Raw genomic sequence first — 25,577 nt, 5'->3', positions numbered from 1 at the left:
GTGAATAGCGAGGCTACAACGTCGATTTTCCCCCCATGGTACGCTTTGTTTGAGGCCATTCCAACCCAGCAAACATGTGCGGAATCAGCGCCTTCATGAGCCACGGCTCCTCCCACCGTAGCCCCGAGGAGACCAAACAGGTCGTCGACGAGCTCGAGAGCAGCCTCGACATCATCGTCCATCGCGGTCCCGACGCCAGAGGAACATGGTACAGTGAGAACCACCAGGTCGGTCAGTAGTAATGCCCTTCCCTCGTGAAGCGTCCAATCGACAGCCGTTTGTCCTGACACCACCCTTTCTTTCCAAAAAAAAGGCCTCGGTCACGTCCGTCTCTCCATTCTAGACCTCTCTCCCACCGGCAACCAGCCCTTCCACGACTCCCACCCTCCCGTCGCGCCCACCGTCTCCGCCGTCGTCAACGGCGAGCTCTACAACCACGAGTACTACCGGGACCTCCTCTCACCCGAGTTCCACTTTGTCGGGACTTCGGACTGTGAGATTGTCATCGCCCTGTACAAACACTACGGCCTCTCGTTCCTGGAGCACCTCCGCGGCGAGTTTGCGTTCGTGCTGTGGGACGAGAGCAAGAAGAGGCTGATTGCCGGACGGGATCGGTATGGCATCAAGAGCTTGTACTATACATGGCACGACGGGAAGTTGCTGGTGGCCACCGAGATGAAGAGCTTTCTGCGGTTTGGAAAGGGAATGGAGTGGGGTGTGAGGGAGTTGCGGGAACAGAGTTGGCGGGTGGGAAGCGAGACTTACTTCAAAGGTATCTACAGGGTGAGTATATCTTCCTCTCTTCCTTGGACTTTTGGGCGCTCTGTGGATGAGGCGTGGGGAGAGAGATGACGGAATTGCTGATGAAACGTGATGTGCTCTAAAGGTTCTCCCGGGACATTACTTGGTCGCGAGACCTGGTGAGCAAGAGTATCAGGTGTCTTATTGGGATGTCGAGTATCCGGACAAGGTAAAGACTCTTCCTGCATCTATCTGTCCTATCATTATGGCACATCAACTCTAACGGCCCACCTCGCAGTCAATCCCTGATTCTCGTTCCGCCACTGAACTCACGGAGAACGTCCGCACACGTCTCCTGGAAGCCACCAGGATCCGCCTCAAAGCCGACGTGCCGGTGGCCGTCTACCTGTCTGGCGGCATCGACTCGTCTTCGGTGGCCGGCATGGTGGCCCACCTCATGAAGCAAGGCCACCACCTCGGCTCCGAATCGTCGACCGTGCCGTCCAAGATGAAGTGCTTCACCGTGCAGTTCGACGAGGGCACCGGCGCAGACGAGTCGGCCGTGGCGCACCGCACGGCTGCATGGCTGGGCGTGGACATTCACATGGTGAAGATGGACGAAGAGGCCCTGGTCGCGCGCTTCGAGGACACGGTGTGGAACGCCGAAGTCCCGCTGCCGGACCTCAACGGAATGGGACGGTACGCGCTCGCCGAGGCCGTTCACAAGCAGGGGATCAAAGTCGTCATCACCGGGGAGGGCTCGGATGAGCACTTTGGGGGCTACGACGCCTTCCGCGCCGACTGGCTGAGCGAGGCCGATCATTCGTGGGCGGCGCAGGAAGAGCAACTCTCCGCGGGTGACCGTGACGAGGCGCTACAGACGGCCGTGGCCGCCAGCAAGCGCGGGATCTTTGGGGACTTCACGCCAGAGATCCCCGCTTCCTCCGAGAGGATGATGAATCACGGGTACGTCGTCCCCTCCATCGCGCGCGTGGGCTCTCTCCCCTTCGCAGAGTGGACCAGGCATGCCCACGGGGACACGGCGCCAGAGACGGCCCTTGTCGAGGGCCTCGACGGCCGCGTGCGCGAGAACATCCGGAAGCGGTGGCATCCGTTCCACGCGGCGGAGTACATGTTTGTGAAGACCTTCATGCCGCACTTCATCCTGCGGTACAACGGCGACAACGTCGACATGAAACACCAGGTCGAGTCGCGTTGTCCGTTCCTGGACCACCATCTCACCGAGTACGTCAACAACATTCCGCCGGCGCTCAAGATCCAATACCACCACGGCACCAAGTCCTGGCGGGAGAAGCACATCCTGCGTGAGGCGGTGAGGCCGTTTGTGACCGATGAGATTTACAACATGAGCAAGAAGGCGTACATGGGGCCCAGGAAGTTTTGGGTCGGGGGCCCGTTGTGGCAAAAGGTGACGGAGCTGGTGACGGAGGAAAACGTCCAAGAGCTAGGCTTTGTGGACTGGCAGGCGGCCGAGGAGGCGGTGAAGAGGGCGTTTGAGGAGCAGGATGCATTGTCCTTGAGGAGAGCCATTACGGTGGCCCAATTTGTGGTGTTGGGGAAGAGGTTTGGCGTCAAGAAGGCGGTGCCGGGGCAGTAGAAGGAGAGTTGCATAGATCCATCATCGGTATCCGTAGAAGGGTTTGGCCAGTGGTGATAATTTGCATCCCTCAAGTTCACTCGTCACTCGTTCTTCCACGGGAAACCCATTGCTGCGGGCGCCCCTTTTGCCCCTAGGTATGGGGGACGACCCGGCGTTAAACAATACAACAACAACAATGACAACTCCACACGGGAAACCGATTTACAATCTGTGTTGCCAAGTTATGTACCTGCCTAGGTAGGTAGTTAGTAGGCAGTTCCAATATCATCCATGTCCCGACTCCCCCGCCTCACCAGAACGCCGCAACCCTCACTTCGATGCTCTCTCGGGCCTCCTCCGCGCCATCCTGTCCCACGAGTTCAAAGGCACTATGCACCGTCCCGCCGACGCCCAATCCCCCCTTCCCTCCATCTTTGCGCGGTGCCCTCGCGTTCGCCTCCATCTCATTATCAAACAACTGGATCACCAGGACCTCACTCGGTTCCTGGTCTGCAATGAAATGCCAGTCATGCGCTCCACCCTCCTCTCCATCCTTTGGTGCGTAGGCCAAATACCCCTCGGTATCATACGTAGTCTCCTCGGATGAAGAAGGAGCGAGAGTAGAGGCGGAGGCGGAGTTGGGACTTTGGGGATCAATGACTCGCGACAGGTGAGCTGGGATGGTCCGGTCAAGCGGCTCCAGTTGGGCAGAAACGACGTAGTCCTCCTCTGGAAACTTGTTGGCCGGCGCGAGGGCCAGCGGATCCCGCTTGACTGTCTTGATCGGGCGCCAGATGGAAAACAGCGCAAAGCGCGGGACGCCGGCCTCGTGGTAGTGGTCCTTGAGATCTTCCAACCGCACCCCGGAGGAAAGCAGGGCGTTTTCCGCCGTGATGACGTGCTCTGCCGCCGAAGTGACTTGGTGGGCGTACTTGCGAATGTGCAGTCTTGCGCCCTTGGGCGTGAGGTCGAGGTGGACTTTGGGGGCGGGGGAGACGGTGTTGGACTTGGCGAGGCCGACGATGGGAGGGAACTTGGCAGTAGTACCGCTGCCGCCCTCTTCTTCCTCCTCCTCCTCCTCCTCCCGTTCCCCTTTTCCTTTCCCGGCGTCTTCTGCTGAAGAGCCGGAATCGCCGGTGCCCTCGCTGTACGGCTGCGTCCGCACAACCGCCGCACTCACCACCGCAGTCTTGCAGCCCGTCAATTTCTTCACAAACTCCTCGACCTCGGGGAAATGGACGTCCCTGAGTGCCTTTTCATCTTTCCAGCTCGCGTGGCCGAATGGCTCAGCGTGCAAAGCCGAGTGGTGCCGACGGGCGGTAAACCCATGCACCGAGAGCTTGTAAGGCGAGGCATCGCCCAGGTCGAGCGTGGGCTTGAGGTCTGTGAGTGGAAGCGTGACGACGGAGCTGAACTCGGAGAGGGAGGGCAGCAGGTAGGCTTCTTTGGCCGAGGCGGGCCTTGCGTTGGGAGGCAGGTAGCGGAAGATGCCTTGGTGGGACATGATGATAAGTTGGCGTTGACGATGATCAAGCAAGCGTGTGAACTTTTTTTACACTGACAGGTTCTTCTTCGTTTTACTTATTTCACTACGAGACTCTTTAAAAAACGACGAGGTAGGTACATGAGAAGAACCTGGGGCGCGTCAAATTGCCTCACGCAATTATGCGAGACATTTCTTGAATCTGCACAGTAACCATGCCAAATCCAACAACACGCCAGGAAAGGCAGGCAGCCTTATTAGAAGTTGCACCCCGTAAAACGGAGACTGTTCGTGTCGCCTTGACAGAGACCGGCCCGACACGGTCACACGCTCACTGAACAGCTCTGCCAAGCAGGAGATGTCGTTCCAGCCAACCCTTTCCCGTCTTTTGCCCACGAGTTGTGCTGCCAAACGAGGGTCTTTCTTGCACGCAACGGATCCACCCAGAATCCACTGCCCACTGCAGTCCCATTACTCGGGGATACCCACCCCACGATTCATGCGCAACAAGCACTGAGTACTGTGCGCGTAGGTAGTACATTGGAACCGGAAATAGACAGGCCGCGGGACGTAATAACAGGTACCCCTCCCAAGTGGTTTGGGGAGAATCCTCCGGCCCACTGCTTGGCGCCTAGACAACACGACTCAGGGGTGCAGGGCAGGCAGGGCTGACAAGATATGCCAAAGCTCGGATGGCATAAGTGCGGATGAAAGGGTACAGCCGAACGATGGGCCGTGCCGTGGTGGAGCTTGGAAGAGCATTTTCAACGTCATGGGTAGTAGTACGCAATATGCCCTGGGGCACATACCAGGGGTCCCGAGGTCGGCGTGGCGTCGCGTGTCACGGGCCGGTGCCCGAACGCGACGCCGGGACTCAGCCCGGGCCATCCGGAGCTCAGCGGGGGCTCAGCGGGTCTGTCAGCCTAAACCCCGCCGGTTCCCACCAGGTGTTCTCCCCATTGGAAACACCCCTCACTTCACGTTGCCTGCCAAGATGGAACAGCAAGGCTACGACGAACCAAAAAAGGAAAAAAAAGAAGAAGCCAAGCAAGCCACCCTTGCCTGCATAACATGATGATATCCACGCAGACTTGAACTTCCCCTTCTTCCCTTCCTTGGCTTGAAGTAAACAGTACGGAACGGAACGGACGAGAGAATACCCCGGGCTAATTAGTACCTGGTACAAGATCAACTCGGCCGGGTAACCTCTCTCACTTCTCACTCCGATCCAAGCCGATGATGATGCGCAAAATGCCTCTTGTGATTGTTGCTACAGAACAGATCCACTTTACCTTCAAGGATTTTTCTTGCTTCCGCCGCGGTTGAATTTCCCAATTTCCCCAACTCCACTCCCTGAAGTCGTGAGGACCTCACACATCTATCTCATCTCACCCCGCCGTCTTCCACATACCATCGGTGCCCTACAAAACCCTCCCTTATTTCTCTTAAGCTCCTGGTCGTCAAAATCACACCCATCCCAACACAAACATCAAATCCCACCCCCCCCTGCAAACCCTCACAAGTCACCCACCCGACTGAAAGATGGGCCGCATCCTCATCACCGGATCCACCGACGGCTTCGGCCTCGGCGCCGCCCGTCAACTCGTCGAGCGCAACCACACCGTCTATCTGCACGCGCGCAACGCGGCCCGCGCCGAAGAGGCCAAGAAGCTCGTCCCCGGCGCCGCGGGCGTCTTCGTCGCCGACCTCACCAGCACGTCCGAGACTCGCTCCCTCGCCGAGCAGGCCAACGCAGTCGGGCAGTTCGACGCCGTCGTCCTCAACGCCGGCTTGCTGTACGGGCCCTTCCGCGAGACCGAGTCGGGCGTGCCCGCCCAGATCTTTGTCAACCTGGTGTCGCCGTACATCTTCACCTGCCTGTTGACGCCGCCGAAACGCATCGTGTTCGTCGCGTCGGTGCTGCATCGCGAGGCCAAGCCCGAGGTCGACGACATCTTCTGGCTCGGGAGGGGCGAGAAGGGGTGGAACGACTTCGAGGCGTACTGCAACTCCAAGTTCCACGTCATGTGCCTCGTGAATGCGGCCGCGAGGAGGATGCAGGCCAAGGGCACGTCGGTGGTGGCGATGCACCCGGGCTACGTGCCCACCAAGCTCACAAAGTTCGAGGCGCCCGACAAGATGGAAGACGGCCTGGAGACGTATGTCATGCTGGCCGAGGGCGAATACGACGTGAGTGGAGAGACGGGCCGGTACTTTGATCCGAAGAAGCAAAAGGGCGAGCCGTTGCCTGCTACTGAAGACGTGGGCTTGCAGGAGGCGGTGGTGAAGGCTTTGGAGGACTTTACGGGACTGAAGCTGCCGGGTTCTGCGTGAGGGGCGCCGCTGGTCGATAGATGACTGTCTTTTTTTGCGAGTGGAAATAAAGACGTCTGTTCTCAATTCCATGTTCGTTTGTGATGACCATCTCAAGGCTAGGATGAGAATCTTTCCGCTAATATGACAGTTGTATTTCACTTTCCTACCCGTGGTTCATATGACGAGTACCTAGATCAGCATATGCCAAACCCCCCCTACCCCAAGAGTTGGGTGTTGGTTTCTATCATGACCCATTTCATGTTCAGATAGTCAGTCAGTCACCTTCCTCATTACTCTCAAGTCAGTAGTCTTCGAGTAGACTCATGTCTGCGAGATTATCCTCGGAAAAAGTACGAGACAAAGCGCGTGGTGTTTCGAGCAAGTTCATAGTCTTAACATTGAATTAACCAAACCCTCCGAGCCGAAATAAAGAAGTAGTGCACTCGTCCTGCAAAGCGAAAAGAATCCAAACACACCACCACCAAAGCTCTACGCATAATTAATCTAACATCCCCCCCCACCTCAACTCACCTAAGCAATAGGTCCATAAAAGCTAAACAAGCCATTGGGATCATACGCCGCCTTCACTTCCCGCAGGCGGGTCATCCGCCACTCCTCGTGCCCATACCACTGCTCCGGCCCCTCATTTCCAAACGCGTAGTTCAGATACGCGGGAACGAAATCACGACCCGTGCCTTGGTGGAGAATCTGGCGGAACTCGTTCCCCAGCCTCGCAACCTCCTCGTCCAGCGCCGCGTCCCCGGGCATGTACTGCAACAACGGCCCGACCAGCACATTCTGAGCGCGGTGCCCATAGGCACTCGAATCGCCTGCCTTGGCCTTGACCCCTTGCATGGGATAGTCATCAAAGGTGACCAACGAGGCACTGAGCGCCGGGTTGGTCACGATGCTGTCGGCGAAGAAATCAAAGGCGAGCTTCTGGGCGGTGGTGTTGTAGGTCTCGAGGTAGATGGGGAAGCGCGGGTTGTTGGCGCCGGTGTTTTGGCACGGGCCGTCGGTGGTCCGGACGCCGACGAACTTGGCGAGGTCGGTGTATACGCCAGATTCCGACGAGTTGGAGAGGGGCCCGAGGGCGTGGAATGGGGCGGTGTAGGCCGGATCGACGGCGGTGACGCCTTCTTGCATGAGGAGGATTTGAACAATGGGCTGAGAGAGTAAGTTAGATATAACCCTTGACACACTTTGGGGGGTGGGGGGGGGCCGAGGAAGACGAGAGAGAGAGAGAGAGGGCTGGACTGACTTTCTCGGCATCAAGATCCGGGCTCATCATCCAATAACTCCAGTTGATCAAATCCACCGGCTGCGTCCCGTTCTTCAATATCTCGTTGTTCGTCACCTCGTACAATTCCTCCACCAAGTCGCCGCTGAAGTTCATCAGCTCGAGCGCCCAGTCTGGATGTTCGACGTCGTAGATCTGGGACGTGACGCTGGTGACGATTCCAAAGTTGTGGCCCGCGCCGTTCATGGCCCACCACAGGTCCGGGGTCGCGGCCTCGTTGATCGTCACGAGGGTGCCGTTGGCGAGCACAACGTTCATGGAACGGAACTGGTCGCCAATCAGCCCGTGGCGGCCCTGGAGGAATCCGTGGCCGCCACCAAGGCCGGGTCCGAGATACGAGACGCATTCACATGCACCAGTGACTTCCAACCGCCACATGTTAGCATCATCAGAGGTACGCACACGGGATCTAGATGGGTGTAGGAGGGAGGGACACACTTACCTGCCTGCTTGCCGGCATCCCAAAGCGCGTGAGAGAGAACATGCGACTTGGTTCCGCCGGCCACTGTCACCGTCTGGCCATCTGCGGCAATTTCCACACCCGTGAGCTCATCGAGGGATAACAGGATGCCGCTCTTCATCTTGCCCAGAGTGGTGATGGCGCCATGGGCGCTGTTTGTGGCCAGGAAGGGGAGGCCTTTCTTGTTGGCAAACTTGACCTGTGCGCCAAACCGCCCGATTCCATTATTAGCCATAGATCTACTGGGGAAAGGCGGACAGGAAGTATGAAAAATAAGACAAAAAAGTGGACGATTCTTCTTACCGTCTCGACAACATCGTTTTCGGTGGTAGGCCTCACGACCACGTTCACCGTCGGCATCTCCAAGTTTGACCACCGCGTCGTGATGTTGTTGAAGTCGTCGGATCCCGCATAGAACACCTTGGCGGTGCTCGAAAGCGATGCGACAAGGGCTTGGTAGTCGGCGTCCTGCCGGGACCAAAGAGTGTGGCCATTTACACCAACAGCAGCAGTCAACGCCGCAGCGAGAATTTGCGGGCCGCTGGTATGCATCGTGACTGGAACTGTGACCCTGAGGGCTGTCGAGGAAATGAGTACGAATATGACTGGTGAGGTGATCGGGGAAATACCTGAGATGGACTCAAGATATAGTGCGGGACGACGCATAGTGCAAAAATAGCCCTTCCAAGGGAGACCGGCTCACGACTCATGAGCCCTCACCGACGCGGAACCGGGACTAACGGTAGCCTAATTTCGGAAGCAGGACGGAAGCTGGCAAACCCCATCACCCGCGTGCGTAGGATGCGGATATTGACATCGCGGCGAGTTGTCGGTCAAAGGCCGGGGGGGGGGGAGGTGTTCACAAGTTGACAAGAACAGGCATCAGCTCGAGACATCGGTCTCCTTTCGAACAGCAAGCGAGGCTCATCGCCATCATGGGCCACAACGTGAAGGAAGCTGACTGCATTAGCGCTGCGATACCAAGATATCAACTCGAGAGAGTCGAGAAAAGCAGGAAAGGCTTACAAAAAAACATCTCGTACTGCGATGCGTCTTTGCTCATCCCAAACGGCCCGCTTCGATCGCGGGAAAAAAGTCCGTGCAAGTCCCGCCGTAAAGAACGTAAGCCGTAAAAACGTAAGAGAAACCAGGGGGGTCCATGATTGTGGGCTTGGCGGAGATTCCATTGGAACTTTGGAAAGTCGCCCCCCCGGAAAGAGAGAGTCTAGGGGCAGGCCAGGTACGGTACGTTTCGGGGCAAAGAGTGGCACTTTTTGACCATCACACCGTAAGTCACTACCTGTACACAATATAAATCCTAGGGCCCGGGATGGGGATCTCTGACCAAGTTGGAGAAGTATTGGCGATCATGCCGACTATCGCCGAGTGTGCGGGAAGCCGGGCTGTTTTTGTTGCCGTTTCGGTTCTAGGAGATAGTCGACCCCCCCAGTAAGCTTCTGCTCGCAAGGGACCCAAAGACCGTGGCCGGTCCTATTCCTAGCTTCAAGTACCTATCTAGGCATTCGGCACAGAGAGCTTGGGCCCGGCCGGGGATTAGAACGACTCGGTCAACATGACGCCGAACGCTTGGGGGGCTAGCTGATGTGAGGGAGCCACCAGATAGGAGCATCGTGGAGTATCTTTCTCGCAGAGAACAAGGGAATAGTCACGGGGGAGGCTGTTCAGTCGACACGACGCAATATCAGTGACCAGGAAGTTAAACGTGCCGACTGTCAAGCATAAATCCTTGGCCGGGTCTGAGAAAAGAACGAGACAGAAGCAAGTAGTTTGGCCTAGGGTAGTACCTGAATGGACACCTCTTGATTGAAGCCTGGGAAGAAATCGAGGACCTTCAATCCTTGAGACTTGTGTTGGTTGGGTGAAGGTTGGGCCGACCAACCGGTTGCTTGGGGTGCATTGGTTGTTCGCTATGGAAATCGCCTCATGGTCACTTAACAGTAATATTAGGAGATATCTTTTGCCACGGCCTCGAAAAAAAAACATTCATTCCATGCTATACCTTTATGCTCTTTTCCTCTTGCTTTTGCTTTTCTGCGACTTCGTTGGTGGCTTGTGTCTGCAGACTGAGTTCGGGCTCACATCCTTCTCAGCCACCCAGGTGTCCTCCTCGTGAGGCCTACCATCCCAGCGAATCTTCTATTCCATCTTTCCCTTACGAAACCCAGTCTTCACCACTTGCACACCATCCTCGAAGCCCTCGTATTCTTTCTCAAACGTCTCGACCAGATCGTCATCAAGTAGGTCCTCCCGAGGTTCCCAGCTGTAAGTGCCGTCGACCCAGCGTAGGAAGAATACGTTTCTACCCCATCTTCCTAAAATTCGATCAACTGTGAAGGTCTCATCGACGTCGTCCTTGGTTGCCGGCTGTCGCTGAATGGTCGAGTCAGGCAAAGGGCTATCTGACCGGGGCATAACAACATCGCATTCTTCCCCAGCGAGGAGAGAAGGCCGGATAGATGTCACACACTTCCTCTTGTTTGATGTGTCGCACCACGTCTGCAACTCGTTTCCAGGAATGTAAACGTTCGGCTGGGCTTTTGCCTTCGGTAGCCAAACACCACGGGCAGTAAGCCGGTCGAATCACTGTGTGCGCCGTGACTCCATAGAGCCAGCAGATCTTCGAAGGTGGATGTAGATGGGAGCGGCAGTGGTTGTCCCAAGGCCCTCCTTGGACGAACCATTCAGCGCAGTCGTGGCAAAATATGGCATATCCTTGGGTAGAGCTTGTTGTTCTGCAGCAACATGCTTCCTGTCGCATCCATGCGTATGAGAGCTTGGAGCTCTCGGTTGACTTATCAAGTTAGTAGTTACAGTATAGTAAAAGATAACTAGCAAGATCACTCACATCTTGAACGGGTGCGTGCCGCAAAAACGACAACCGCCACCAGTGGGCTCCTCTCCAGGATATTACAAGACAGTGCAGTCCTTGGAAGCCAGACTATAAAGATCTTGAACCGCTTGGCGCATGGATAGTTTGCCAAGCTTTCTCATTGAGACCATCAACCTTTCGACGCGTTCTAAGTGTAGTTGCATAGACTATAAGAATGAAGTGCAGTTGTATTGTATCCTCATTCTTTCGTGGCCGACATTACGTCCGCTCCAAATCACGTGGAGAACGCGATCAAGAGCCACAACATCAAGATTGTGTTTAGGCTTTTTCTTATCCTCAATAACACGGTGGGCAGTTAGAACATGTCGAAGCCACTGGATTCTATAAGCATAGTGATGTTCCATTTCGATTGTAGGGTAGGACGTACGTGGTAGACCTCACTTCGTTGTGCCCCGCTGGCCTCTGTGTCTGAGTCTCGTAGGTGAACGTTCGACAGAAGATCTCTGCAATGCCAACCATAGACTCTGCTGTTGGCTTCTACAGTCTGAAAACTATTTACAGGATTAAGAAGTTAGCTCTGAGTGACTTAGTGCCTGAAAGCGCTAATGTGACTAACAACCCCCTGTCTATCTGCTCACCTTCGTCGCCTTGCTCATCTCAGGCATCACTCCGCAACGTCAAAAGCAGCCACTTTTTAGTGAGCTCCAAAGTGAGCGAAGGGTATTTGGACAGTGTATTGATGCGCCAATATGTGGAAACAGTCTGGGGGTATTGCGGAGAAAAGGAAGGTCGTTTTCTGGACGAAATGATTCATCATTGACGCGAATGTAACATACATGCGTACACACACACACGTACAGACATACATGAAGGTATGGCGGAGCCACATGCGTGCAGCTGAGGCTCAGTCGTAGAACCTCCACTTGGAGGTCTGCTCCGGGCTGAGACTCTGGTTCAGGAGCAGCGCGCGGAGCAGCTCGATGGGCATCGTGTTGGCCCTGAGGATCCTGTCGTGAAGCTCCTTCTCGCCCATGACACCCTTCGTCAACACCTCCTCCCGCAAGCCGTGCATCTGTAACGCGCCCAGCATGTAGCCGGCCTGGTACAGGGGGGAGTAGTCGCCGCCGAACGACCGGGTGACCTCGCCCTCGGCGTTGGACCTCTCGTGTCCGACCCAGTCGACCAGCATGTCGACGCACTGCTGGGGCGTCATCTCGCCCAGGTGGTACTTGAGCGAGAAGATGATCCTCGCGCACCGGTGCATGCGCCAGAACAGCGTGCCGATCTTGTCCTCGGCGCTGACGAAGAAGTCGCCCCGGTTCCAGAAGACGTACTCCCAGTACATGGCCCAGCCCTCGACGAAGAAGGGCGTCGAGAACAGCTCGCGGTGGGGGCGGTGGCGCCTCCCCATGAACAGCTGGAGCCGGTGGCCCGGGATGAGCTCGTGGAAGGCCGTGGCGCGCGAGAAGTGAGGGTTGTTGCCGCGCATCACCATCATCTTGAGATCGTGGTCCATGGCCGGCGTCGGGTACGAGACCCAGAAGGACGGTCCGCCGAGGAAGAAGGGTGACTCCTTCTGCTGCTCCGCCGAGATCATGAACATACGCCAAGTCTCGGCCACCTCGGGCACCGTGACCAGGTCGTGCTTCTTGACGAAGGCGATGCCCTCGAGGGCCAGCCGCCGCACCATCTGCGGCTGCTGCCCCGGCTCCACGTAGCTGTTTTTGACGTATTCCATGGCGGCCTTCCAGTCATCGCCAAAGCCGTTATCGGCTTCTTCGAGGCTAGATGGCTTGTCAGCGCTTCCTCGAGTCATAAAGAGATCCGGCTTCACTTACCACGATGTATCGCCAGTCCCATGTCCCTCTGCCGCCGCTGGAACGGCGCTCACTCTGTCGCGACGAATGCTTCGCGACGCTTTTTTCATCTCCCGCTCGCACCAATCGTACTGCTCCCTCGCCAGCTTCAGGAGCTCCTCGGGCGTGTAGGGGATCATCTCCGCCTCGAGCTCGTTGAGGAGACCGTCCCTCCCGATCGGCTCGACCGCGGCGCGGATGGACCCGGACCCGTTCTTCTGGGTGAGGCGGGCGTCGATGGCCCCCCTCAAGCCGCCTAGCGCATCGTCGAGCTGCTGCTTGGGCACCGAGCACCACCAGGGGAACAGGGGGTCGTACGGGGCGTAGAAGCCGTAGAACTCGTCGACGTGGCCTCGCAGCTGGTCGATGGTGCTCATGGCCCGTGAGAAGGTCGAGTCGGCTGCTTGGATCTCATTGGCTTGGATGGCCCTTGTCGTCGTCGCTATTCTCTTGACCGTCTCGTTGATAATCATGGCCGTTTTCTTGCTGTCGATTGGGGCCATGTTCTGGCGAGCCTCACAAATATCGACGAGGGCCTGGGCAAAAGGCAGCACGGGTGCCACTTGGCCGTCTCGCTTTCGATCCAGGAGCAGGACACGGATGTTCCGTCTGAGATAGTTGCGAAGCAGCAAAAAGTCGACCTTGTCTTCCTGGCTGAACGTGTCGAACGGCGCCTTGAACAAGCTCTCGAGCTCATCGTTGTAGAACTTCTCGAGACGCCGAGACCTCGTAGGGGAACATTTGATGTTGTAGAAATCCGTGAGATCCCTTTCATCCTCGGTGATTCGTACAATGCGTTCCGTCATGGACTCGAGGTTGGCTGCGGCAGGTTCATGCTGTTTGGCGGCATGGAGATGGATCCAGTCGCCGTCTGGGTCTTTGATCACTGCCAGATGAGGCCTTGATGCAAGGTGTTCTGCGGTCATAGTGATAAAGGGGATGGCTCGTACAGAGATGAAAACCTGTTGGAATGACGATGGATCTATGAAAAGACTTGACGTCTCTCGCAGTGATGAGGGCAGAGGAGTGCGGGGGAAACGATGATGTTGAAGCAAAGGCACGGGATCCAACCCGAGTGGCTTATCTCGGCTCCGGATGCCGGTCCCCTGGAACAGAACAGGACAGGACAGGGGACATAGCACCCATACAAAGCATCCTTCAGTGGGGCCGATAACGACCGTAGCGGGCAGGTGCGCCAAAGCGAAGCTTTTTGGTGACGCCGGGGGTTCCTTGCATGCGCCTGCCTACTGCTGTAGCAATGAACTGCTGTAATTAAAGCAGTGCTAGCAGGCGCTAGCAGCAGTAGGTAGGCAGATACGATGCAGTACTCTATAAGACATGTTTCAAAAAATAAAACCAGGTTATGTAACAATACAGAATCTGACTTAGCACTTAGAAGGGCGTACCTAATTCTTCTTTTATTATATCTTATCAATTCAGCCGAGTCGTCCCTGTAGGCTGCGCTGCCAAACCCCCCGGCCCGGCCCCCGCTCCGGCTCCGGCTCCCCTGCCGCCGACACCGCCAAGGAAGTTCCATGGCATTCACGTCCTATCTCCGATATGATGTGTTCAGTGTTAGGCATGACACTTATACTATATTTTCTTTTACCGTGTTTTTTTTTGTACCGTGTTTCTCTCCATATTGTGTACCTGTACGACCTTTTAAAGGACCGCCTTGGCAACGGACCTTAGTCCTATCTCGGATGCACGTTTCTGACATGATTCTCTCGACAGGGATCATAATATCTAGTTCTTTTATCTTTGTTTTTCTCTCTTTTCGTGGGTGGTTTACGACTCGCGCTTGGGAATGCTTGACGAATAGACCGTCACGGCTTTGGGGGTAATCGGGCGTTGACAATTCGTTGAAGAACAAAGCAAGGGCTACCCATCACAAGAAATCAATCCAATTTCTGTCTCTTCCCGTTTCTCCGCAACAACCCCAGACTTGTTTCCATGCATTGGCGTTAAAAATGCGGGGGACGACGATTGCGGGGGTGCCTCGGTCCTTCGGGGTATGTCGACCGGGCCGCCGGCCCATTCGTCCTGGAACCATATCTAGACCAGCCTCCGCCATACTTGACGCGGGACTGCCAAACCCGCGTGTACCCTGGAACATTCTTGGGCCCCAATGCTCCCCGATCGACCATGGATAACGGGAGTGAGCTAAGCCACCACGGCGAGGCCGCCGACGGAGGCGTTCTCGACGACTCCGGCGGCGCCTCCGAGGCGGCGGCGGCGGCCCTGGCCTGCAACTGCTGCCGGCGCCGCAAGCTGCGATGTTCCCGAGAAGTGCCTACGTGCCAACACTGTCGCAAGACAGGTAGGTACTACGACACGAGGCCAATCTTGGTCGGAACATGAGGTTGACATGCAGCAGGGAGCGAGTGTGTTTACCAGAAGCAAAAGTCCAAGCCAGGGATGAAGGCTGGGGCGATTGAGAACTTACATCGGCGACTGGGTTGGTCTCAGCCACATTCTTGAATAGTCCCGAGTCTCTCCACTAACGCTGGACCAATTATCAGATGCTTTGGAAAGGGCTGTCCACCAGCAGGGACGCACGAACAATACGACGCGGGAGAGGAGCGGACATCCCGAGGCGGAGCATTCGCCCGGCCAGGAAGACTCTCCTGACACCAATGGCGGGCTCGAGAAGAACGCGTACAACATCATGGCCTTCTTCGCCAAAGAGTTGCAAAAGTTCAACTCCAGCAACAACACGTTGGCCGACGATGAACGACGGCAGCAGCGAGAAGCCCCCGAGCAACAACCCACCCGGGCCAAGAGACGTCGAATCAACGACGGCGAGCCCAGTGTTGTTGCCGGCAGCATACCCGCATTGCCGGATGCAGAGACCATTCAGGTGGTCCTGCGAGCTTACTTTTCCCATGTCCATCAGTGGATCCCCATGATCCACGAAGCGAGGTTCCGTCGGCGGCTCGAACACTCGAGTGAGGCCGACGCCCTTGATGTCGTACTCCACGCCATGATCCTGTCTGCTTCGAGGTATATAGACGATGAAGACGTTGCTTCCAGCCTTTTCGGCTCTGTGCAGCAACGGGATGCCGTCAGAGACTGGGTCGTCTCGAACGCTATGCGTAACCTGAGCGTAGAGAGCCACCAAGCCCTTATTATTGTCGCCTTCAACGATGTAGGTACCTGACCCTGCTTACTCTTACCATACAAACTCACACGCCCACAGATCGGCAGCGGTGAAGCAGCCAAAGCCTGGTCACTAGCCGGCTCCCTCACCCGGACCGTCGAGTATCTCCAGCTGACGGTCGAGCTCGACGACGCCGAGAGGCCGTCCCTGTCGCAGCCCTTCGTCTCGCTCGCCCCGCCGGGGAGCTGGACCGAGGCCGAGGAGCGGCGGCGCGTCTTCTGGAACGTCTTCAAGCTCGACCGCTTCATCTCCGTCACCATGGGCTGGAACACGAGCCTCACCTCGGACGACGTGCGCCGCCGGCTCCCGTGCGACGGCATCCTCTGGCGCAAGGAGGACAAGGTCGCCACGCCCTACTTCGGCATCTGGGACAAGGCCGCCGGGCGGATCGGGAACCCCATCGCTTTCATCCCGTCCCACTACGCGCCGCCGGTTTCATCTCAAACCGTGGCGACGACGGCAGCGGCGGCGTCGTTGACGGCGGCGGCGGCCGAAGAGGAAAACCGGACCCCCTCCGAGGCGGCGACGTCCCCCGGGGCCGCGTCTGCCAGCGTCGACATGTCGACCGTCGGCGCGTTTGCCTATTCACTCGAGGCCACCGAGAGCCTCAGCCGAGTCACCAGCTACTTCCTGCAGCAGAAGATCAACATGCGAGACCAACGCGATATCAGCAGCTGGCTGACGCGTTTCAAGGAGCTCGACCTGCGTCTGGTGCAGTAAGTCGCACAGCCCCCCTCTCCCCGTATTATAGCAACACATCAAGCAGCGATTCTGACTTTGAACCCCTCTTTCATGATGCTAGTTGGAAGATGCTCCTCCCCCTCAAGTGGCAGGCCAACACGGCCCGCCAGTCGACGCGGATGGACCCCAACCTCACGCTGGCGCACCTCACCCACAACGCCTCCATGATCCTGCTCCACCAGCTCATCGCCTTCCCGCCGGCCGAGTGGCCCTTCCGCGCCCGCCTGCCGAGCGTCCTGAGCGCCGACACGTGCCAGGCGGCCGCCGTGGAGATCGCCATCATCACGGAGAACTACCTGAAGCACGCGCCCCGCGCGGCGCCCGTGTCGAGCCAGTTCGCCTTCTGCGTCTACGTCGCCGCGCGCGTCCTGCTACTCCGGTGGCGGCACGAGCACGAACACGAACACGGCCCCGGCGGCGGCCCCGCGCCCGAGTTTTGGTCTCTCGTGCGGATCCTCGACCAGATGGCGAGCCAGTGGGCCGGGCCGCATAGCCTGGAGCCCTCGCGGAACAACCTGGCCGGCAAGTACTCTATCAAGCTGGCCGAGATGCACGCTCGCTGCTGGGAGGATCCGTCGTTCACCATCAACGTGCTGGGATACACGACAGAGATCGACCATACGGCCACCTTCAGAAGCTCCCAGGTATACCCACCGGCAAGGGAAAAGTGTATCCAACACCAAGCCAACGCCCCGCGAAGTAATACAGGGCTTGGCAGAAATGGCCAGCCTGTCACGGGTTTTGGGCACGTATCTGCCCCTCGGGAGGATGCCAGACCGACCCACATGGATACCATCGTCGTGGGCCAGCAAATAACTGCCAACGCCCCGGTCATGAACCCGAACCCGAACCCAAACCCGTCGTCGTCGTCAGTCCTCGTCCCATCCGGGATGGAGATGAACGGCGTCGAAACGATGCACCAGCCGGGCATGTACCACAGAGGCAGCGTCGGCAGCGGGGAGCTGAGCAACATCTCCCAGATCCTGCTCGACCAGCAGTTCATGGACATGGACAGGATCATCAGCTTCGACGACGGCATCTTCGGCACGGAATACGAAGGGGGAGGGTGGTAGTCTAGTGTAATATTCTCTATGTCGCGTCCATAAGCCCCCCGTGGAAGCGGGCAAACAACTAAACAACAAAATTGTAACATCTACCCAAATAGTAATCATACTCTACGCCAGACCCATGTTCAAGAGCCTGTTCCCGAACTCCACGAGGTAGTAGTCCCCGTACACGAGGCCGTGGTTGCAGTACCTCCGCCTCGCGTTCTCGTTGTTGTTGGCGGTGCCGTGCTTCAGGATGCCGCCAAAGGTCCTCCCCGCGGCGGCGACCTCCTCGACGAGGATGCCACCGCCGGAATCCCCGTCCCTCGCGAACCGCGCCTTTTCAACGGCGAGGGAGTGGTCCAGCGTGTCCCTAACAATCTCGATGGAGGCTTGGTAGAACCTACGCCCTAGTGCGTGCTGTTGGACGCCCCTCAGGGCCTGCGAGAGCAGCAGCATGCCGTTGGCCGCAATCACCCCGGCCGAAGAGTCTCTCAGGGGGTCCGACTGGTCCTGGATGGGAGCGTCAAAATCCCACAGCGGCACTCGGCGTCCCACGGTCTTCTTCGGCAGGCCGTGATACAGGCCGGAACCCCGCCGCCCCTCTTCGTCCGCAACCGGGATATCGACGCACGATGGTGCCGTGTCGAGCCTGTACAGGAAGTACTCGGCGACTCCGCAGGCAGCTTCGAGGAACACCCGGTCCTTCGTCCAGAGGTAGGTCTGCGCGTACCCCAGGACCGCCCACGCCTGGCCCCGGGCCCACGTCGAGTCGTTGGCGTAGCCCTGCGCCGTCCAGCGCCATTTGAGGTCCCCCGTGGCCGGGTCGATGTTGGCGACGTGGCACGTCGAGTAGTGCTGGCCCCTGTACCCGTCCTTGGCGAGCGTATTCGTGGGCTCCGGCCGGAGGTGCGTGTGCAGAAGCGTGCGGGCGTGGGTGGTGGCCATGTCCGCGAGGGTCACGTCCCCCGTGTGCGCGGCGGCGTAGAACAGCAGGTCCAGGTTGCAGAGGCTGTCGATGATGGCCAGGCAGTTGGTGGTCTGGTCCGTCACGGTGATGTCCTTCTTCAGAAGGCAGTCCCAGCTGCGGATGGCGCCGGCGGAAGGGATGTAGCGGGTGGCCAGGCTGCGGGCCGCGCGGACGATGGAATCGAAGCTCCTCTGGTTGCCGGTCAACTCCCAGTCCCGCTGCAGGGCCGGCATGATGATGAACCCGATGTCGTGGGTGTCGGTCCTACCGGCCATACCGTGCAAGGGGTCGGCCCAGGTATTGCATAAGTCCCGCAAATGCGCGCGGAGACTGGCCGTCTGGAGCTCCGGGCCGGCGTCCGAGAGCCGCATCGTCTGCGGGTGTTTAACGCCTCGCTCCAGCAGGGCGTAGAGCGTCCCGGGGAAGAAGCCGCAGGTCCAGAAGTCGGCGTCGCGGAACTCGTACTGCCCAGCGTCGGGGCCCTCCTGAGGCACGATTTCCGGGTAGGCGATGGGCGTCTTTCGCACCTCGCTCGAGGCGAACGAGACGTTCTCCTGGAGTGATTTCGTCGCGGTGCGGCAGATCTTGGCTGTAATGTTCTCCTCGTAAAGCTCCGAGAGATAGGATGAAAGAGGGAGCACCGGATCGAAGGCCGGCCAGTCTTCGGTCTCAACGGCCGCATCGGACCAAGACGTCTCGCTGCTGACTTCCAGCGATCTATCACCCGGTGTCGAGGTTGGTGGATCGGATGACATGCTGTTGTGACGGCGGGCGGAAATGCTGGCTCTGGACGAAGGTGTTGTATCCACGTCGACTTGAAATGGTTCGGCTTCTATTTCTGCCATAGTCAAAATGAGTAGAAGATTTTAGAAGGGTTTACAAAAAAATAAAAGTTGGGTTCACTTTCAAGAGAAGGTGTGCAAGAAGTTGGGTTGATGGCCAGCAGGGAAGTCATTTTGTATTCTTACACCAAACTCCCAAAGCTTGCCCCCTGATCACCGAATCCTCGAGGCAAAAGTTAGTCATGGGCAATGGTCCGTCGCGGTCAAAGGTCTCTGGTTCCCTGGGGTCGGATCCACGGTCTGTCGGTGGAAAGTTCCCGCGAAGTATCACGTACTGAAGAGGTATTGCCCGGCACCCATGTTTCGGGGCAATCATACCCCTGCGCCCCGAGGACAATCCTCCGAGAGGCCGTCACCGTCTCGCGATGGTTGATCAACACCGGCCATGCCTGCAGGCACGCGGTCTACTCCGCAAGTTGCCCACTGCGGGGTCTGGGGAAATCTGGGCCGAAGCAGATTCCAGCCCGTTTGGTTTTCTTTGTCGAATCCGGGGAATCGACTCTTGACCAGGTCATGCTGGTTTACTTAAACACGCCCAAGCGCTCGAGTTCATCGTCATCCGCATCCATCTACACTATCACATTCATACTTCTACCTTCTTGACATCAACTTTGCAGCGCAGCAGGAAATCACCAGCACCATGGTCCCTCTCCGCTTGGCAGAACGCCTGAAGGCCACCGGCTACGACGACAAGATCGAGCCAGTTCAAGACCTGGGCGGCAAAACTATCGTCAGAGTCAACGACACGGAGGTTGTCGTCAGCTCCGCAACGCAAAAGCCAAACCGCTCCCTGTGGGTGGCATGGATGTACATCTTTGACGTGAGTGCACATTTCCCAACCTCTCTGCCTCTTGGCCGATGCCTTCGGTGACTTTGCTAACATCGATGCGATCGCAGTGGTACCCGAGCCATTACTCCAAGGAGGAGAAGCATCTCGTCAAAAAGCTGGACCGTGTCTTGCTTACGCTGTGCTGCCTGTGCTTCTACATCAAGTGGCTCGACCAGAGTGCCTTGAACACTGCGTACTGGTCCGGTATGAGGGAGGAGTTGAAGATCAAGGGCAATGAGTAAGTTTAATTGTCTATGATAACATGACCATGTGCCTTTCCTTAAGCTAACCGTGCCAGGTACTCCCTCTTCGGCACCTTCTACAACATCGGCTACATGATCTTCGAGATCCCCAGCATGATGATCATTTCGCGTCCCCAGTTCGCCCGCTACTATGTTCCGACGATGGAAACGCTTTGGTCCATCTTGACTTTCACACAGTGTACACTCTCCAGCGTCTCTCAGATCTACGGTACCCGCTTTTTGCTCGGGTTTCTCGAGACACCGGCAGCGACGGGGTCCATTTACCTGCTCACGTCTTGGTACCGCGCCGACGAAGTCTTCAAGCGCGCCGGCGTCTGGTATGTCTCTAGCAATGCTGGTGCCATGATTTCAGGTTATTTGCAGGCCGCTGTACACGTTGGTTTGAACGGAACGCACGGCATGTCTGGCTGGAGGTGGTTGTTCATCATAGACGGCTGCATCAGCATCTGTATTGCCATCGCCGGATTCTTCCTGTATCCCGGCCTCCCGACCACACAACCCAGAGTCTGGTGGTTGACGGAAGAGGAACGCCTACTCGCAGTCGCCAGAATGCAGAGTCAAGGCACCAAGCAGAGCTCCAAGATCGGGAAGCGCATGCTGAAGCGGGTCTTCACACACTGGCACTTTTACGTCGCTGTCCTTACATACGTCTTCTTCCAGTGTACTTCGTATGTATCAGGGCAGATGCAAGCGTGGCTCAAGAAGGAGGCGGACATGAACGGAACTTACAGCATTGTTGAGATCAATCTCATCCCCACTGGCGTCCAGGGGGTGGCCATTGTCGCTGGCGTGCTGGTCACCAGTCTCGTCATGATCTACCCATTGTGGGCGATCTTCTCCGGCGTCACGGCAGTGCTTCTTTTCGCCAACGTCTGCCTACGCGTTTGGAACATTCCACTTGGTCTTCACTGTAAGTTCGGAATCGAAAGCAACATCAGAGACTCTTGCTGACGAAACACAGTCACATGTTACTACCTCCTCGGTCTCACCTCCTGCAGTAAGTTTTTTTAGCTGCCGGCTATGTCAGCTTCAGCTAATTAGTCCTAGTGACACCCATTATCTACCCATTTGTAAACCTGATCATGAAAGACGACAATGAGGCACGCAGCTTTACCACTGGTGCCATGATGACCATCGGCTGGGCCTTTTTCAGCTTCTATCCCATCACCGTTTTCCCCATTCTAGAAGGTAGGCAAATCATCGTCATATGTTTTCCTGTTCAGATATTAACGATTTATAGCACCCGAATGGAAGAAGGGATATTCTGTGAATATCGCGTTCATCGTTGCTTACTGGACAATCTTCATGATCGGGCAATATCTCTGGCGCCGGGAGGAGCAGACCAAGAAGTTCGACATCAACCAACATGGGAACTCCGATGCGGACGAGTTTGTCAAGCCGGAGGCAATCGAAGTAGAGATTGATGATGAGAAGATGAAGAAGGAAACAAAAGCCTAAGGGGATTATGTCTTGGGAAACAACTGGGGGTATCCGGTGCTCCGGAGCGGAGCGGAGCGGCGCGGCTGTATTGGGACCGGGCCGGAACGGAGCGACCGCCGCCCTAGAATATGAGAAATCGTTCTGGGTCGGTTCTTTTCCAGATTGGTCAGAATCTCATCAATTATTGAGAGTCTGTTTAATAGTTTCATCCGAACTCTGTCCGACTTTCTTTGTTGTCGTGGAAAGATTTTGGAGGATGTTTCCTTGTTTTCCCCTGAATGAGGAGGACCTAATTCAAACAATTCCCCATCGCCCATTAGCCTTAGCATGCTTCGATCACATTGTTGCTAAGCTGATGGAGTCATTTAGTTTCTCTATTTCGCCGTACGGGATGACAATGAAGATAGAGACCGTTTGCTACCGGAGATGTGGAACGACTCAGCGCCGCCACAGCATCGATAGACGGTTGCCATTCTGCATTATTATTAATGCCAAGTAGAAGAAACGCAGATGGTGTTTCTCGCCTTCTGTTCGATCACAGTTCTCATTGCTATGATGATCTCCGAGTGTCTCTGCACATTCGGCCGTTTTGCGAGCCAGGAGAATATTTGGCACTAACAAGACTTAGCCAGCTTCTAAACCCAGTCGGCCAACAACGTTGCTTCGTAAACACCAACTTACGAACTGCTGACTTTCTAACACTGACCCTCAACAGCAACAACCTCGGACATGCCGGTCTCGATGCCCTTGCCGCTGCTCTCGACGCGAACAAACCGAGCAGACCCGGCAAAAGAGGCCTTGGTCTCGAAGCCCGTCTTGTCGACCGCCGCCTTCTCCTCCAACACGTCCTCGGAGGCGCCGCCGAACACGGTCCACCTCTCGTTCTCCGTCGCGCCGTTCCAGCTCATGTAGACCTCGGTCCGGTTGTTGCCGGCGCCGCAGGCGAACGCCTTGGGCGCGTAGTGCGGCCTGCCGACCCACGGGTACCGATGGCCGCGGTAGCTCTGCACGAGCCTGTCGGCGCCGAACTGCGCCGTGAAGACGCACTCGCCCGCGGCGTCGAACTCCTTGATCTTGGGCGTGCTGCCGTAGCCGACGACCACGTGGCCGCTGCCGTCGTCGAGGACCTGCACGTTGCCCTGGGAGACGGCGAAGATGGCGTCCGACGGGTCGATGAGCTCCCGCTGTAGGGCGGCCTCCCAGGTGGCCGTGTTGACCGTCAACAGAATGCCCGAGGTCTCGTTGACACTGTATTCGTGAGTCAGTGGATTTTGCTCTAGGACGAAAGGCAGTTTAGAAAAGCATTATCGCCTTACCCAGAAGCAACGCCGCTGTTGTCGTTGTTGAACAGCGAGATCAAGGCAGTGCCATTGCCCTCCGAGTGGATGCGGGCATCGTGCTGATAGCAGAAGGACAGACCATTCTTGAGGGCGAAAGAACCACCGGTGCGACCCTAGTGTTGTCAGCTTGATTTCATCGGGGCGATTCCAAGACAGCAAACGGAACGTACGTTCAGAGTCCACTCGACAGACCCGTCCTGAGCAATCTTGAAGATGGAGCAGTAGTACCGCGAGGACACCAGGAAGCCGCCATCGGCAAACCGTTCGATCGAGTTGATGTGGAACGGGCCCCAAGGGTAGGTCTGGTTACGTCCGAGATCCCCCAGGGGGTAGACCGCGGCAGAGTCGGCCAGGGGGATCTCGTCGAGGTGATCCAGGTGGCTCCACCGGAAGAGGATCTCGTTCGTCTTGATGTCCATCTCGAAGAAGAGGGAGTCGACGACCCAGCCGTCCGCGGGGCCGCCGACGGAGGTCAGGTCGGCCTGCGTGACGTTGTTGGCCGGGACGTACATGGTGCCGCGGGGCGTGATCAGGTCCTCGTGCATGTCGATCCAGCTGCCGTCCGCGAGGCCGGACGCGTCCCAGCCCGCGAAGGTCTGCAGGTTAAGGCCATCCTTGTGCCTGGCAAGGGTGACGTTGTAGATGTTCCTGTAGGTCTGGTCGTAGATGAAGACGGCGCCGTAGCCGAAGCCGTAGGGCTCCGGCATCGTGATGCCCGTGTACATGGTCAGCACCGGCTCCCCGTCCAGGGTCTGGGCGCGCCAGGCCGAGACGTCGCCATAGGGGCCCTCCCAGATGAGCTCGTTGTCGTTGCTCATGATGAAAACGGAGTAGTTGTGGGCGCCGGAGCCGGACTGGTCGAAAAACAGGTGACCTTCCGCAACCTCACCGGTCTGCGTGATCTTGAGAGACGGGGGCTGCAGCGCGGGCTCGGAGCGGTAGGTCTGCCATGGCCAGGGGTCTGCGGTGCTGTTCTGCGCCGAGGCCAGATGGCCGAGGCCAAGGGCGGCCGTGACGGTGAGGAGGAGGGCAGAGCGAACCATTGTGACTACAGTCTGACGATCGGTTAGTCAACAGGAAGCGAGGCCTTGGGGGGAAAGAAGTCAAGAGGCAGAGATGACGATGGGCGCGAAGCCTTTTGTATTCCGCAAGATGTGGGCGCCGTTGTGCATTTTCCCGACATCGGTCATTCGAGTTCGAGTCTTCGACTTTGACTTGAAACTTTCTCCATGGCATTGATCTTGCTACCCTCTCCGGTCTGCTCCTGACCGTATGTCATGCGGGGCACATCCGAGGAGCAGTCTGGCTTTTCCCAGACCATCATCGTCATATGTCTCCATCAGATAAGATGAGATTGATTAATCAACAACCATCAACGGCCTCACGGTTCCGGGTTGTGGGGGATCCTCGCATGTTTTGGTGGCATCGAGCCCCAGTATATAAATCAAGGCACCCACCGTGGAGGCTTGTTTTTTTGTCAACACGCATCCACAACACTTCGTATCGACATCCACAGAGGCATCCACAGCGGCAGTCGGGAGTCATCGCGACTGAGATGGTAATGAGGACCGACTGCCGTCTACCCTGGTGCTTCGTTGAGTCTGGTGGGAACCGGGGGGAAGGCTTTTGTGTTTGTCGGTGTCTTGCGTCAATCCCGATGGGGTTGGAAAAGCATGCCGCGAAGACTGCCGAGACGAGGTGCTCGGGACTCCGGAGTTCCTCACGAGCAGGTGCCGCCAAGTCCATCGATCGCCAAGGTGCCGGACTCGGGCCTCTCCCGACTGCCGGATCGGAGAGTAATTGCAAATGGAGCCCGGTGGGCCCTCGAAGCTCCCAGGGACATGGCACCTCGGAGATTTCTGGGCACGACCCGGGCAGACAACCTCGTCGTCCGACTCCTGCTCCGGTTTCCGATATTAAGACCGGAGCCAAGTGAGAGCAGGCGTCGAATCCTGTTTTTAATGTTTTCCAGGGTCTGGCTGTATGGTTATTGAATACTTGGTGTTGGCTGTCCAGGTAGATTACACAAACGTCACCTGTCTGGAGCATCACTGTGAGCAGTCTCAAATGACCTGACGGTTTTGCCTAGGGCCCTCTCCGGTGCCAAATGCAAATCTCGGGAAGAGGTGCATTGAGTACCAACCCATGCAAACTACTATTTAAGCTTACTCACTTTGTTGCAACAGATGTATGACGTGCTTGGTCCACAGTTTGATGTCAAGGAGTGATCGTTGAGTGTAAGTTCGACACTATACTAGCCTCATCTGCGATCTATATGAATCGCTACAAGAAAGACATTGCAAGTAAGTCTTAGGCAACAGGAGAGAAAAGTAGAGACA

At 57.0% G+C, this 25,577-nt stretch overlaps 9 protein-coding genes across 9 annotated transcripts; 4 read left to right on the top strand and 5 right to left on the bottom strand.

Annotated features, from left to right (window-relative positions):
- Nucleotides 1-74: 74 nt before the first annotated feature.
- CH63R_08654 (Asparagine synthase) lies at nucleotides 75-2,359 on the top strand (the record flags this gene model as incomplete). The annotated part of the gene is made up of 4 exons (XM_018303628.1): nucleotides 75-231; nucleotides 314-783; nucleotides 887-970; nucleotides 1,040-2,359. The coding sequence occupies 4 exons, from the start codon at nucleotides 75-77 to the stop codon at nucleotides 2,357-2,359; spliced, it is 2,031 nt and encodes a 676-aa protein (XP_018155651.1).
- Nucleotides 2,360-2,651: 292 nt separating this feature from the next.
- On the bottom strand, nucleotides 2,652-3,845 carry CH63R_08653 (GA4 desaturase; the record flags this gene model as incomplete). The annotated part of the gene is made up of 1 exon (XM_018303627.1): nucleotides 2,652-3,845. One exon carries the CDS (start codon nucleotides 3,843-3,845, stop codon nucleotides 2,652-2,654), a length of 1,194 nt encoding a protein of 397 aa, XP_018155650.1.
- Nucleotides 3,846-5,366: 1,521 nt separating this feature from the next.
- Nucleotides 5,367-6,158, top strand: CH63R_08652 (Short-chain dehydrogenase/reductase SDR; the record flags this gene model as incomplete). The annotated part of the gene is made up of 1 exon (XM_018303626.1): nucleotides 5,367-6,158. The coding sequence occupies one exon, from the start codon at nucleotides 5,367-5,369 to the stop codon at nucleotides 6,156-6,158; it is 792 nt and encodes a 263-aa protein (XP_018155649.1).
- A 513-nt stretch (nucleotides 6,159-6,671) lies between these two features.
- On the bottom strand, nucleotides 6,672-8,452 carry CH63R_08651 (FAD binding domain-containing protein; the record flags this gene model as incomplete). The annotated part of the gene is made up of 4 exons (XM_018303625.1): nucleotides 6,672-7,307; nucleotides 7,402-7,802; nucleotides 7,883-8,099; nucleotides 8,204-8,452. The coding sequence occupies 4 exons, from the start codon at nucleotides 8,450-8,452 to the stop codon at nucleotides 6,672-6,674; spliced, it is 1,503 nt and encodes a 500-aa protein (XP_018155648.1).
- Nucleotides 8,453-11,655: 3,203 nt separating this feature from the next.
- On the bottom strand, nucleotides 11,656-13,533 carry CH63R_08650 (X-Pro dipeptidyl-peptidase; the record flags this gene model as incomplete). The annotated part of the gene is made up of 2 exons (XM_018303624.1): nucleotides 11,656-12,535; nucleotides 12,590-13,533. 2 exons carry the CDS (start codon nucleotides 13,531-13,533, stop codon nucleotides 11,656-11,658), a joined length of 1,824 nt encoding a protein of 607 aa, XP_018155647.1.
- A 1,219-nt stretch (nucleotides 13,534-14,752) lies between these two features.
- Nucleotides 14,753-17,581, top strand: CH63R_08649 (C6 transcription factor; the record flags this gene model as incomplete). Its single annotated transcript, XM_018303623.1, has 5 exons — nucleotides 14,753-14,927; nucleotides 14,985-15,065; nucleotides 15,130-15,755; nucleotides 15,807-16,483; nucleotides 16,570-17,581. 5 exons carry the CDS (start codon nucleotides 14,753-14,755, stop codon nucleotides 17,579-17,581), a joined length of 2,571 nt encoding a protein of 856 aa, XP_018155646.1.
- Nucleotides 17,582-17,683: 102 nt separating this feature from the next.
- CH63R_08648 (Unsaturated glucuronyl hydrolase) lies at nucleotides 17,684-19,369 on the bottom strand (the record flags this gene model as incomplete). Its single annotated transcript, XM_018303622.1, has 1 exon — nucleotides 17,684-19,369. The coding sequence occupies one exon, from the start codon at nucleotides 19,367-19,369 to the stop codon at nucleotides 17,684-17,686; it is 1,686 nt and encodes a 561-aa protein (XP_018155645.1).
- Nucleotides 19,370-20,006: 637 nt separating this feature from the next.
- Nucleotides 20,007-21,916, top strand: CH63R_08647 (putative Vitamin H transporter; the record flags this gene model as incomplete). Its single annotated transcript, XM_018303621.1, has 6 exons — nucleotides 20,007-20,186; nucleotides 20,264-20,433; nucleotides 20,494-21,368; nucleotides 21,420-21,455; nucleotides 21,506-21,646; nucleotides 21,699-21,916. The coding sequence occupies 6 exons, from the start codon at nucleotides 20,007-20,009 to the stop codon at nucleotides 21,914-21,916; spliced, it is 1,620 nt and encodes a 539-aa protein (XP_018155644.1).
- A 677-nt stretch (nucleotides 21,917-22,593) lies between these two features.
- Nucleotides 22,594-24,281, bottom strand: CH63R_08646 (Secreted protein; the record flags this gene model as incomplete). The annotated part of the gene is made up of 3 exons (XM_018303620.1): nucleotides 22,594-23,146; nucleotides 23,215-23,351; nucleotides 23,409-24,281. The coding sequence occupies 3 exons, from the start codon at nucleotides 24,279-24,281 to the stop codon at nucleotides 22,594-22,596; spliced, it is 1,563 nt and encodes a 520-aa protein (XP_018155643.1).
- Nucleotides 24,282-25,577: the final 1,296 nt, after the last annotated feature.

The sequence above is a fragment of the Colletotrichum higginsianum genome, chromosome 6, assembly GCF_001672515.1.
Source record: "Colletotrichum higginsianum IMI 349063 chromosome 6, whole genome shotgun sequence".
Taxonomy (NCBI): domain Eukaryota; kingdom Fungi; phylum Ascomycota; class Sordariomycetes; order Glomerellales; family Glomerellaceae; genus Colletotrichum; species Colletotrichum higginsianum.
The sequence above is the reverse complement of the archived record's forward strand: the minus strand, read 5'-3'. Positions and strand labels throughout refer to the sequence as shown.